Source organism: Artibeus jamaicensis, unplaced genomic scaffold, assembly GCF_021234435.1.
Source record: "Artibeus jamaicensis isolate MK-2021 breed Jamaican fruit bat unplaced genomic scaffold, CSHL_Jam_final contig_373, whole genome shotgun sequence".
NCBI lineage: Eukaryota > Metazoa > Chordata > Mammalia > Chiroptera > Phyllostomidae > Artibeus > Artibeus jamaicensis.
The window spans coordinates 7391557-7403963 of record NW_026521807.1 but is presented as its reverse complement, the minus strand read 5'-3'; the positions used below and the strand labels follow the sequence as shown (position 1 = coordinate 7403963).

Here is a 12407-nt window from a genome sequence, read left to right as displayed (position 1 = left end):
CAGCTTCCAATATTCTGGCTTAGTTTTGTATTTTTTTATCTCAGTGGCAAAAAAACGAAACTAAATTATCCATTCATCCTTTATTATTTCCCCATTTGTACCTCTTCCTAAAATGAGGAAATCACAATGTACTGCTAATGGCTGTTAATGTGATTCACAGTGTAAGTAGGTTGTGCAACCCATGTGAGCTCTACTTTTTGCATTTCTACTTTAATGAATCAGTTTAATTAATAAACTATTGTTTGATGGCTTTGAGTTTGCTTAAAATCACAGACTTATTTTTTCTTGAGATGATCAAACAATCATTCAAGCAACCATTGTCTTTTTAACTACTATTTCTTTTATCTTCTACTAAAAAATCAAATTTATATGGCTATATAGATTTATATAAATTATTACTTATATAATTACACACAGATTTCTATAACTAAAACATAGATGAAGATATAGGCTTTCTTGCCCTGGCCGCATAGCTCAGCTGGTTAGAGAGCTGTGTTACTCATATGCCAAGGCTGAAGGTTCGATTCCTGGTCATTGAAATACAAAAATTGACCAGTGAATGCATACCTTAGTGGAACAACAAATCTCTCTCTCTCTCTCAAACAAATAAATAAAAAAATTTTTAAATGATATGGGCTTCCTTTTTTGAGAGTTAAGTAATATGACATAGTGAAGCAGCTGAATTTTCTGATTAACAGGACTTAAAAGTTGCTATTACCAACTTCCAAGGATTGTTTTAACTATGTATTCATATTTTTCTTTTAATAAATATTTATTGAGCCCTACAGTGTTATAGGCACCATTCTGAAATCCGGAAATATAATAATAAGCAAAAAAGGCACAGCTCTGCCCTTTGCGCCTCCTAGTTTAATGGGAGAGAGCCATTGAATGGGTCTAAAAAACTATAAATGTATACTTACACACTAACTACATGTGTACATAATTATATTTTATGTGTTGCACATTATTAACTGTATTCAAATATATGGCATCCCCCAAATTTCACAGAAATTAAAATGCTTGTAAAAGACAAATAGGATAGAGAAGACTTCATAATTCTATGAAAATTTTCTGTGCAAATAACATTGTCTGCTGCTCTTCACAGTGACCCAAATATTCTACAATTCAGAGAGTGTAGAATTGACCACACCATATGCTCTCTGAAGTCTTTGGCTTGGAGAGACTTACAGTCCTCTTCATGCCTTCAAGAGGAAGAAGTTGATCGCAGCAACTTTTCAGACCTGAGGCATGTCTTCATTGGGCCACTGACCTGGAACAAAAGAACAAAGAAACAAACAATGAAACACAGATCATCTAAACAAAAACCTCTCTCTAAACACTTCTTTGAATACTTGAAGAGTCAGCTCTGCAACCTACTTAAATGATTGAGCTCACAAATTTGAAATGACAATTACTCTTCTTTACCTTAGTAATCACATACATGTTAGAGTTTTTAACATCTGGGTAGGCATGAATAACCATGCATAAATATTATTATTGTTAATTTACTTCACTCCAGGTGAATAAAAACTTTCTAAAATATTTTCAGAATACAAGAATACATATTTTCTGTTGCTTTGCTCATAGAAATAATGAATTACATAGATAATTATATACTTGCAAAGCATATTTGATGTATAATTAATTAGATTTATAATATAGCAAACAAAATGATCCATAAGTCAATATAAATTGAGTAACACCATATATAAAATAGATACTAATGCTAAGAAGTATATTTTATATATTTCACAATGGACTTGCCCTATTTGATGGTGAACCACACTGAGTATAGAATTATTTGGAATGGATGGAATTTCTAAGTTATTAATGTTTACTGAAAACACCAAGGATAAGTCAAAGAAAAACAAGAGGTATAAGAATTATTGAGGGCACATGAAGAGACTGGAACTTGTCCATGACTAAGTATGTGTTTCTTAATATCGTATGATTAGCAGAGTAATACACAGCCCATTGGGTTTCCATAGTTATTGTACTTTACAGTTGATCCTGTGTAATAAAGGAGAGGAGGAAGAATGGGAGGGAGCGAGGGAGGAAGGAAAGGAGGAAGGAAGAAAGGAAGGAGAGTAGATACCAAAAGAAACCTGAACAAAATCCACAGGATGCCTTCTCCTCCTTCTCCCAAGCACCAGATCAGTTCATGACCATATACATGGCAAGACTATCCAGAAATACAATGACCAGCTTCAAAATCAGATAAATAATTTTATTGTATCAAAAACATGTTAGTGAATCTAAAAGCCCAGCTGCTCTCTAAAACATAGCTCAAGGCTGTTTGTATTTGGCTGGCCAAAAAGCTTATTTAGTTTTCTCCACAAGATGTCTTTAGTCACACTTAGTTGTCTCTACTTTCATTCGCAACAATTGTTTGAGCTTGTATTGCGACAGCTGTCCCGTCAGTGTGCATTTAAAAAAATTATCAAAGCATGGATTTTTATGTAGCTATTTAATATTGAAGATGGAAGAAAATATGAAACATTTTCAGCATATTGTGCTTTATTGTTTCAAGAAAGGTAAAAATTCACTTAAATGCCAAAAAAAAAAAAATCAGTGTATGCGAAGGTGCTGATCAAAAGTGGTTTGTGTAGTTTCCTGCTGGAGATTTCTTGCTGGGCAATGTTTTGCTGAAAGTGATCAAATTGAGATGTTAATTGAGAACGATTAACATTATGCTGTGTGGGAGATAGCCTATGTACTCAAAATATCCAAATCAATAAAGTTATTGGTGAAAATAAAAATGTCTTTTATTTTATGGAAAAAATCATATGGACTTTTTGGCCAACCCTATATTTTAAGTTTCACCTGGCTTAGAGATAATTAATTCCTTATGCATTCTAATGTGTATTCAAGGTGGAGCAAAAAAAGTGTTTATGGTTGTAGCAGAATGCTATTTAGTTGCAAATAAGAGAGAGCTTCACTAAAACTAGGTAAACAATAACAAAGTATTTTTTCTTAGAATGAGAGTCCAGAATTAGGTCAGAGTATGATTCAATGGCTCAACAATATCACCAGTAAATCTAATTGCTTTCTTTTTCTCCACTCAACCTTTGGGTAGGGTCGGCTTCTTTCTAAAAGTGGTTCCCGTCATGTTTGCAATGTGTCTGCCAGTGACTTCTGGGGCCACAGACTTTCCGGTCCATTTCTAAAGGAGAAAGAGAGAGGGTCATTTCTAGACACTTTCTCAGAAGAATAAGGAGCACTACTTTCCAAGAGCCTCTCGTTATACAAGTACATACAAACTTGTTCTTACACATTATTGTCCCCAAATGGGTCATATACTTATCTAAGCCAGTAACTGTGGTCAGGAGAGGGGAAAAGATTTACTTAGTTCACGCGTACAGACTTCCTCCTGAATTCAAAAGCGGAGTCATCTTCTCCCAGGGGTTGATGCAGACCCTTCAATAAACCTGAAGATATCATAGGATAAAATAAGTATTGAGAAGTAGTGAAACAATCCCAATACACACTGCAAAGTGCTTCCTATAAGTCTGCTAATTTACTCCTGCAGTTCCAACTATGGGAACTGGGGCCCTTTCCCACTGCATCACACATGACAGTCACCTGCTGACCTTTGTAAAAACGCAGAAACATCGGCAATACCCAGACTTCAAATGCCGTGGATCTGAGGCATTTTAACAAATACTCCAGGTTATTCTCTCATGGGCAAAAAAGGACCACACTGAGCTAAATTCTGTATATCAGATACATATTTTAATGCCTTTTTTTCTACCACCATAATATTCATACATTTTTCTGCATTGTGATGAGGCAGAGTAATACAGAATTATTTTTTAGACTTTATTTTGTTCTTCTTGGTGCATGCATTTTTAACTCCCAGGATTAGAGGAACTTCCCCATGACATAGTTTTATGTATATACTTATATAAATATATATGTGTGTATATGTGTGTGTATATATGTAGTCTGTCCATAAAAAGTCCTGCCATTGTTAATATAATGAGAGAGGTTTGTGCAACATCAATGCCACCTGGCAGTCAAGGGGAGTGAACCGGAATGTACATTTATGAACAATAGTGAGGGTGGTAGACTCCACTGAGTGAGCATGTGTACTGTGTGTCCATCACATTAAAAAATGACTGATCGAGTACAGCAACAAATCTGCATCAAATTTTGCATTAAGCTTGAAGTCCACAGAAACTATTCAGATGATTCCAAAGGCCCCAGCTAGGGGCAGCTGGCAGTTTCATCACAATGTGCATCATGTCTCGTGCAGAGATTTTTAATGAAACATCAAGTCACTCAGGTAACTCAGCCCTGCTACAGCCCAGATTTGATGCCCTGTGACTTGTGGTTTTTCCCAAAACTAAAACCACCTTTGAAAGCATAGAGATATTAAGGAAAATACAATGGGGCTGTTTATGTCGATTGGGAGAACTGTGTGAGGTTCCAAGCTGCCTGCTTTGAAGGTGACTGAGGCATCATTGTCCTATGTACAATATTTCTTATATCGTGTATCTTCTTCAATAAATGTCTCTGTTTTTCATATTATATGGCTGGATACCGTCTGGACAGACCTCACACATATTTGATTTGCTGATTTCAATACTTCTGAAAACATGTATAAAGAATGAAGAATCAGTTGCATAGCTTGGCATTATCTTCTGTGATATTTCACTTTGATACCACCTAAGAGGCCACTAATGTCTATTCTGAGGCTTACATGTACTTTGGAGCTCTAGCTTTCACATGTTAATAGTTCATGATGCTTTGTTTGGTAATACAGTTAGCCTGCAAAGCCATCTTGTGAGAGATAAGTAAAATAGTGAATTCATAAGAATGCTAACACTTACATGTGTGCCTTTGTATGTTTGTGTCCATGTGTTATAATAGTATGAATATTGGTTACTGACATATGCATATTATGAGAAACCACAACTATGGAGATGTTGCCTAGAAATAGAATTCTTTGCAGACGTGTGTACCTGCTGGCTCTAGTATAGTGGCACCTCCATATTCATCGTTAATGCTTTCTGGAACTCTTGACAAGTGCCAGAACCAACAAGTATTGAACAATAAAGCATTTTCCTCTTGAGGTAGTATTGTGACTCATAAACATTTTTAGGAAGTGTGAAGAGTCCTAAGCTAGTGCTGAGTGCTGAGACATTTTCCTCTTCTCATCAAGATGTGATGAGTACAGGGTTTGATAAGTTCTGGAGCTAACAAGTACCAAGGTACAACTATACTGTTAATTTGTTACAAAGATGCTTTCAAGTACTGCATGCTCAAGTGTCTGTTAGTACATGGTGTGCCCCAGAAGTTTTGGTTTTAAGACGCTTCTAAGGGCTAATACTCCTATAAATTTGGAATCGGGTTTACATCAGTGCTTGCTAGTCCTTTCCTAAAGTTCCTTGCTTATCTACATATGATTAAGGAATAAAATATTAGAATAACTCAAAAAATATTAGAATAAGTCTTCCTTAGGCATCATTTACTTAGGATATTTCATTTGACTACATAGTCAGGATCTCATGTGCCTATGTCTGTCCCTGGGCTATAGGAGGCTTAGAGAAGTTTCCAGGGAAAACTTTATTTTTAAAGAGCTTCGTATCCTGGCTCCTACATCCAGTTTTTTTCCCCGCATGCTTATGTTCGACTAACACTTTCAAAGCTCTAGCCAGTCCTGGTTCCACAACCACTTCACCCTTTGGGACTTCTTCTCTGAGTGGATGTGGAATGAGCACTTTGTGAGACAGTAAGGCATAGTGGAGAGAGTCTGATTTTAAAGTCCTGCTGACAGGAGCTGCAACGCAGTTGACCTTAGACAAATGGCCCAGTCACTCGGAACATCATTGTCTTCATCTATCAAATCACAGTGATTTTCATCTCATCAGTTGCGTTATGAATTGAGTTCACACGCATAAAATGACTAGTCATAAGTGGGTTTTTTCGCATTTGTGAATCTCCAGACTTTTACTAACACCGAGCCATCTAAGTCAGCACTTCTACAAACCCCTGTAGTATTTTTCTAATGGGATTTCCTGGAAGCCACTGCCAATTTTCCTGTTTGACCATGTTATGATATATTTTGGACATGATAAAGATGCTTACAGAGTTTTAAATATTTATGTCCTCTATGCTGCACATGCCAACTGTGTTTGCTCTCTCCATTTCTTCATGTGCCAAGGAGACAAGCCGAACAGCGTGAGAGGAAAATACTGTCAGGGCACAAAGTAACCTTGTCTGATGTGTGCTCAGTGCAGATGGAACCTTAATGGAAAAGAGTGGAGACTGCTCCCTGGTTGCACAGTGATACCTTGATTAACAAATCACACGGGAACAAAGGTCCTTTATAAGCAATTCAGCTGAGTAAATTTTTATTTTAAAACTTCATGAGTCAAATGAAATAGTGTTGGCTGTGTCATATATTTCCAGTAACATTCTGGGTAAGCTACACTCATCCAAGAACAGAAATACCTCCTGACAGGGTGTCTATTATTATAAAGTTGACAAGGTGATTCTACAAAAAGCTGTGAAGTGACTTTAGATAAACTTTTTTTTCACTCTTGTAATCACTATGTTCCCTCCTCCACCAACAACCAGCCATAGATTGTTAACCTCAGAGTCTTGCTGCTCTCAAAAATTTCTCCCTTTAAAAACGGGAACCAAAATGATTCACACTTTGAGTTAAAAGTTCATGTTACCTTACATTGGTCATACTTAGTAATGCCTTAATGCTGGCTGAAAATTAGTGCTACTGAAGGAGATTCTGACTTAATTGGTCTGGGGTAGGGCCCAAAGTTTGGCATTCTAATACAGAGTCAAGGTTGACAACTACGGCTTTAATATTAAGCTGCATTTTCCTATTGTGGCCCTTTATTTCATAATACCCATGTTTACCTAAGTGTAGACTGTAGAACACTTAGTTCAAAGCCACCTGGTGTACCTTGAAAAGGTAGGTTCCTGTGGCCTCACCACAGAATTAGCACTAATGAATCCTGAAATATGTGGTATGCATGAGTGAGTGTGTTTGTGTGTGTGGTGTGTGTGCATGTGTGATGGGGGTCGAGGCAAGAGCTGGAATATTCATGCTTAACCAGCATTCAAACTGATTCTGAGTCACTTTAAGGCTGAATAACTCCTATTTTATTTATAACTTCTAACTCATAGAATGATATTTCAACTGTCAACAATGCCTTTTAATTCCTATTTGCTGGTTGAACATTTCCACAAAGTGGTTGATGAAGGGGTATGTTCAAAGTCTGGAAAAAGTTCAGCCATTGTTCATATAAAGAGGACAGTTTGTGCAACATCAATGTGACCTGGCAGCTAAGCAGGGTGGACTGGAATGCACATGTGTGAACAGTGACAACTTCACTGTACTAGTCAGAGAGGGTAGCAGATGCCATTGAGTGAGCACATGCACTGTGTGGCAAGAACATTCAAAATGACTGAGCAAGCAGAGCAATGAATCTGCGTCAGATTTTGCATTAAGCTTGAACATTTCTCCATGGAAACTATTCAGATGATTTAGAAGGCTTTTGGTGACAATGCCATGAGTGATTGGCAGTTTCATCATGACAGTGTGCCTGCTCGTGCATCACGTCTCATGCAGAGTTTTTTTTGTGAAAACATCAAGTTGCCCGGGTGACTTAGCTCTGCTACAGTCCAGATTTGGTGTCCTGTGATTTCTGGCTTTTCCCAAAACTAAAATCACCTTTGAAATGGAAGGTATTTCAGACCATTGATGGGATTCAGGAAAATACTACAGGGCAACGGATGGCAATTACAACAAAGGATTTTGCAGTGTCTTGAAGAGTGGAAGAGACACTGGGAGAACTGTATAAAGTCCCAAAGTATCTACCTTGAAGGAGACTGAGGCATCATTGTTCCACGTACAATGTTTCTTGTATCTTGTATCTTCCTCAGTAAATGTCTCTATTTTTCATATTACATGGCTGGATACCTTCTAGACAGACCTCATAGTATATATTTTAAGCAATACTATGTAAAATAATTATAATAATTACACTCAATCTAAATAAGGTCAATTTTACTTCTAAAGTAAAGAAAAATGAAAGTTAGACCTTTGAATATTTTTCTAATACACACATATTTTGAAGAGTGAGTATATAAATGTTAACTTCATGTAAATACTCATTAATCTGTGATTATCTTATTATCTAACTACAGATTTCTAATATATACACAAAATTACAAGAGCTTGTAATCACTGTTGAGAAATATGGAATCTCAATCTCTTTATCTCTTTTTCTCTCCCTCTTCTTCCTCCCCCACCCCCGCTCCCACTGTAGCATCAGAGGAAGAAGAACCAACTTCAGCAGGTAAATTTCCTATTCTGTAAAGATTATTCCTATTCAATTTAATGCCCTTAATAACAGAGACCCAACTCTTTGAAGTGTGTATCTTAAAGTTTCAACTAGAAACTGGCACAGTTTTATTTATTTGCTTGTTTTTACTGGACCCATTGTCCCAGACTAAATGATTGTGGAGTTTTAAATAGAAATAGAAAGAAAAAAAAACAGAGGAAAACATAACATGATGTATCACATCGACATTAAATTATGATGAAAATTAAAACATTTAGCCAACTGCCAAAAACAATTAAATGAGAAGAAAATACTAAAATGATAAAATGCAGGAAAATCGTAAAAATGGAAAGAATAAAGTAAAATGCTAATGCATTAGTTATAGATTTAAATGATTACTTTTAAAACAAATGCATGCAAGATTTATCTGAGCATAGAGGTGTCTAGTGGATGCTAATACTGAATGAATGACTTATTTAATGTTTGCAAGGTGTGGGTGTCATGGGCCTAACAACCCTCCGTGGTGACCCTTATGGACATTGCATAACAAATCTACATTGTTTTTTTCCCACAGGTACATAGAATTGGATTTATTATAATTCAGTAATAATGACAAATTCTCATTGTCCAGAACTATTTTTAAAGAAAATAAATTTTATCCTGAATAACACTTGATGAGAACAAAATCAAGACAGAAAATATCACTCTGAGAAAATTAATGAAATGCTAGTTGTTTTACTGGTGTTATAATGTTGCAGAACAATAGGGCCTTTTCTCTTCATGACAGAGCATATTTGATTTGCCTTATATTTAGAATTATTATTACTGACATCATTAAAACAAAGAAGTGACCCCCTCTCTCCTCACATGATTCAGTTTAGTGTATTTTCATGTTTCATTCAACCTTGAGCTATTTTTCAAATACGCCTTTTTCTTCCCATTTGAACCTCTAAACTATCATCAGAAAGCAAGTACATTTTTGTGTTGAGCTGTAAACAGGGTGCAAAATATGTCACGTCCCATTTCTCCTCATGGGGAGATGAGCCCCTTAGTGAATACGGAGCATCATTTTCAGCTCTGAATGCTCAGATGGGATGCATTAGCCTAAAGGAACATGTTTTTTAGCAACTGGGTTCTAGGGCAGTTGCACCTAACACCTGCTTCTGTAACTATTAAAAGCTTCTTTTATCTTATATTGAATTTTATGTTTAGACTTTTAAACAACTTATTTCATTGAGTATAAAAATACACATCTATGAACTGTGCAAGAAATTTCTTCCAACTAGGTTATATCCCAAGATCTAATTACAAACTAATGAGATTCGTATTTTTAAAGTTGCCATAACAGATACTGTGCCTCCAAATGAATCACCTTTAGAGATGATAAATGTAATCCAATTATGTTGCTATTGCTCAACTAATATTTCAAAACTTGCTTTTGAAATTTTCTTTAGAATTTATTTATGAGATTTGAACATCAATTATTTCCTTCTAGTTACAGAACTGTGCCACTGAATTCATCAGACTTTGTCTAATATGTCTTCAAAAACAAAAATTTGCTAATATTAAATATCTGTGTGTATGTGTTTTTGTGGGTGTGAAATGCAGATCAGTTTGCAACTTTAAAATCAAATCAGTTTACAACTTTTGAAAGGTGATCACATTATGGTTAAATTTCATAAAATAATACTGTTTAATAAAGTTCAGTCAGTGTGGCTGATACTCTCTCATGTTGGGAAAATCCAATGGTCATTTTATTTAAATTTTATAATCATGAGAGTCTTCATACACATACTTCAATAACAATATTATTGTCTATGTCACTTAAAAATTATGACGTTTACTTTAAAAAACTCTTACAAATGAACTAATCTATATGGAATTTAATTTATTCACTATACAGTATATTAAACCAGGCTTATTCATATATACATTTTCTCATTCCTTTTAATTTACTTGATATTATTAGTTATTATTTTAATTCTCTGGAAATACCACTTATCTGCCAAATTGATAAAATTATGAGAACTAAAACTATGGCAAGAAATATTAGGAAGACATGACTTTGGGTGGTAAACATACAGTGCAATATACAGATGATGTATCATCAAATCATACACTTGGAACCTATATAATTTTATTAACTAATGTTACCTCAATACAATTTAAAAACAAGGGCAGATTGGAAAATGTTATTGAATAAAATCAAAATCAGAAAATGACACAGTGGAGAGCTGGTAGCTATATAGAGACAGTGGAAATAGTTAAAATTCCAATTTAACTGTTTTTGTTCATATTATGTAAAAACAAAGCTTTAATTTTTCCTTTCTATATTGCCTAAGAGGGAATTTTTTATTGCTTTAATTGTTTTTAATATCAAAGAAAGGTACTAAGTTTGGATTTATATAAAAATAGCTATTAATACTGAATTAAATCAAGAAAAATTATGATCTGAAAAATGAAATTTCAGATGAATGTGAATGGTAAAATCTTTTTAGCAATCAGGTAAGTTAAAATAATTACAAAAGCCATAGTGCTCTTAATTTGTTTATAAAATTAAAATTTCATAACTTATTGAATATACAATTGTGTTTATGGCTTATTAACATCAGAGCCCAGTTCATTATGATGATAGAAGTCACTGTCTGGCTACAATAGTTTATATAATAGACTTCTTTTGACCTCAGTAACACCCACCAGTGATGAAGAAAACGGTGATTTGGTATAGCAGTGCTTCCACATTCTCATGTGTTCCTTCCAAATCTTTTAACATGTTTAATCTTTTAAATGCTCAGTTCAGTCATTCAGGAAGCTCACCTAAGAACATTAATAATCTACACACACATAGTGTAACATTGGCTAACAGTAGTAAAGATATTAAGCTATGGGTTTATATATAAAAATACAGCTATAAGTATAAATATGTATAGTTTCACAAATAAGCCTTACATAGGGTTTTATATATACATATAGTTTAATGCAAATGTGTTGTATATGTGTACAGCTGAACACAGGATACAGTGATTAGATATTATTCTCTAACTTTTGAAATATTCAATTTTAGTTCTATGAAAACATCACTTCTATTTATAGTACATTTTGTGATTTTCTCAACTTTGCTACAGAATTCTTTTAGACTTCTTCCCTGTTTTCTTGGGTTAATTCTTCATGGCTAAGTGTGTTCAATTATTCTACAGCTCACACATTTTGAAAGAAAATGATATTTTACCATATTATCCTCTAATGAACAAGAGTTGCTTTTGCATTCTAATCTTAGTGCTTTATTTCCTTGAGGGTCAGAAATTGAGCTTCACATTTCTAATTTTCACATTTGGTACAAATTTTTTCTATTTTATATGGAAATGCATATTTCCCCTCTAGTGCCTGGAGAGCAACTTTACTAATTATTTTGTCAAGTACATTCTTATTCATAAATATATGCTAAACAGGCTTAAGTACTAAAACTTAATATGTAAACCCACCAAAGTTTTTTTTTTTTTTTTGCTACGATCTCTGGAAAACAGAAGCAGTCATTATTTGCAGATTTTCACTGGAACAGGGAAAAAGTCTTCTGAGGATTCAGTTTTGTAGAAAAGAACAAATAGTGTCTACATTTTTTTTATTGAAACAAAACTTCCTTTTTGGAAGCATGTGATAGTGATTTTGAACCATGAGAAAAAGAAAGTTATTTAAATTTATGGTATATGTAGATAGCATTTTAAAAAATATTTTTACTGAGATAAACTTCACTGTAGTACACAACTGTGGTATCAGCAGGGACTTTTGAAGATTGTATACTCTATATCTTTAAGGAATTAAAGTATTAATTAATCTGTGTGGAGGAGGCAAAGAAAAAAATTGGTACACCTGTAATAGCTTAATCAATAAAATATATATATTTAGAAATATAATAACATAGGTATCCATTTTCCAACTGGTTTTGGACTTGCCAGGCCCAATAATCATGTGAGCCAATTCCTTAATTATACTCTAAGTATTAAACTAATAAAAGAGGGGGAATAATATGTTTATACCTTTACATATATATGTGTGTATATATATATGAATATATATAGTTATATAACCTACCATCTTTTC

At 34.3% G+C, this 12407-nt stretch overlaps 1 protein-coding gene across 2 annotated transcripts in view; it reads left to right on the top strand.

Moving 5' to 3' along the window:
• The window catches only part of EDIL3 (EGF like repeats and discoidin domains 3), a 390073-nt gene that overhangs the window by 141692 nt on the left and 235974 nt on the right, over positions 1–12407 (top strand). Inside the window, exon 4 of one of the 2 annotated variants that reach the window (XM_037142971.2) lies at positions 8295–8324. The exons of the other annotated variant lie outside the window; for it this stretch is intronic. Within the exon in view, the coding sequence (XP_036998866.1) occupies positions 8295–8324 (30 nt within the window). The remainder of the gene's footprint in view (positions 1–8294; positions 8325–12407) is intronic. 2 annotated transcript variants of the gene reach the window in all.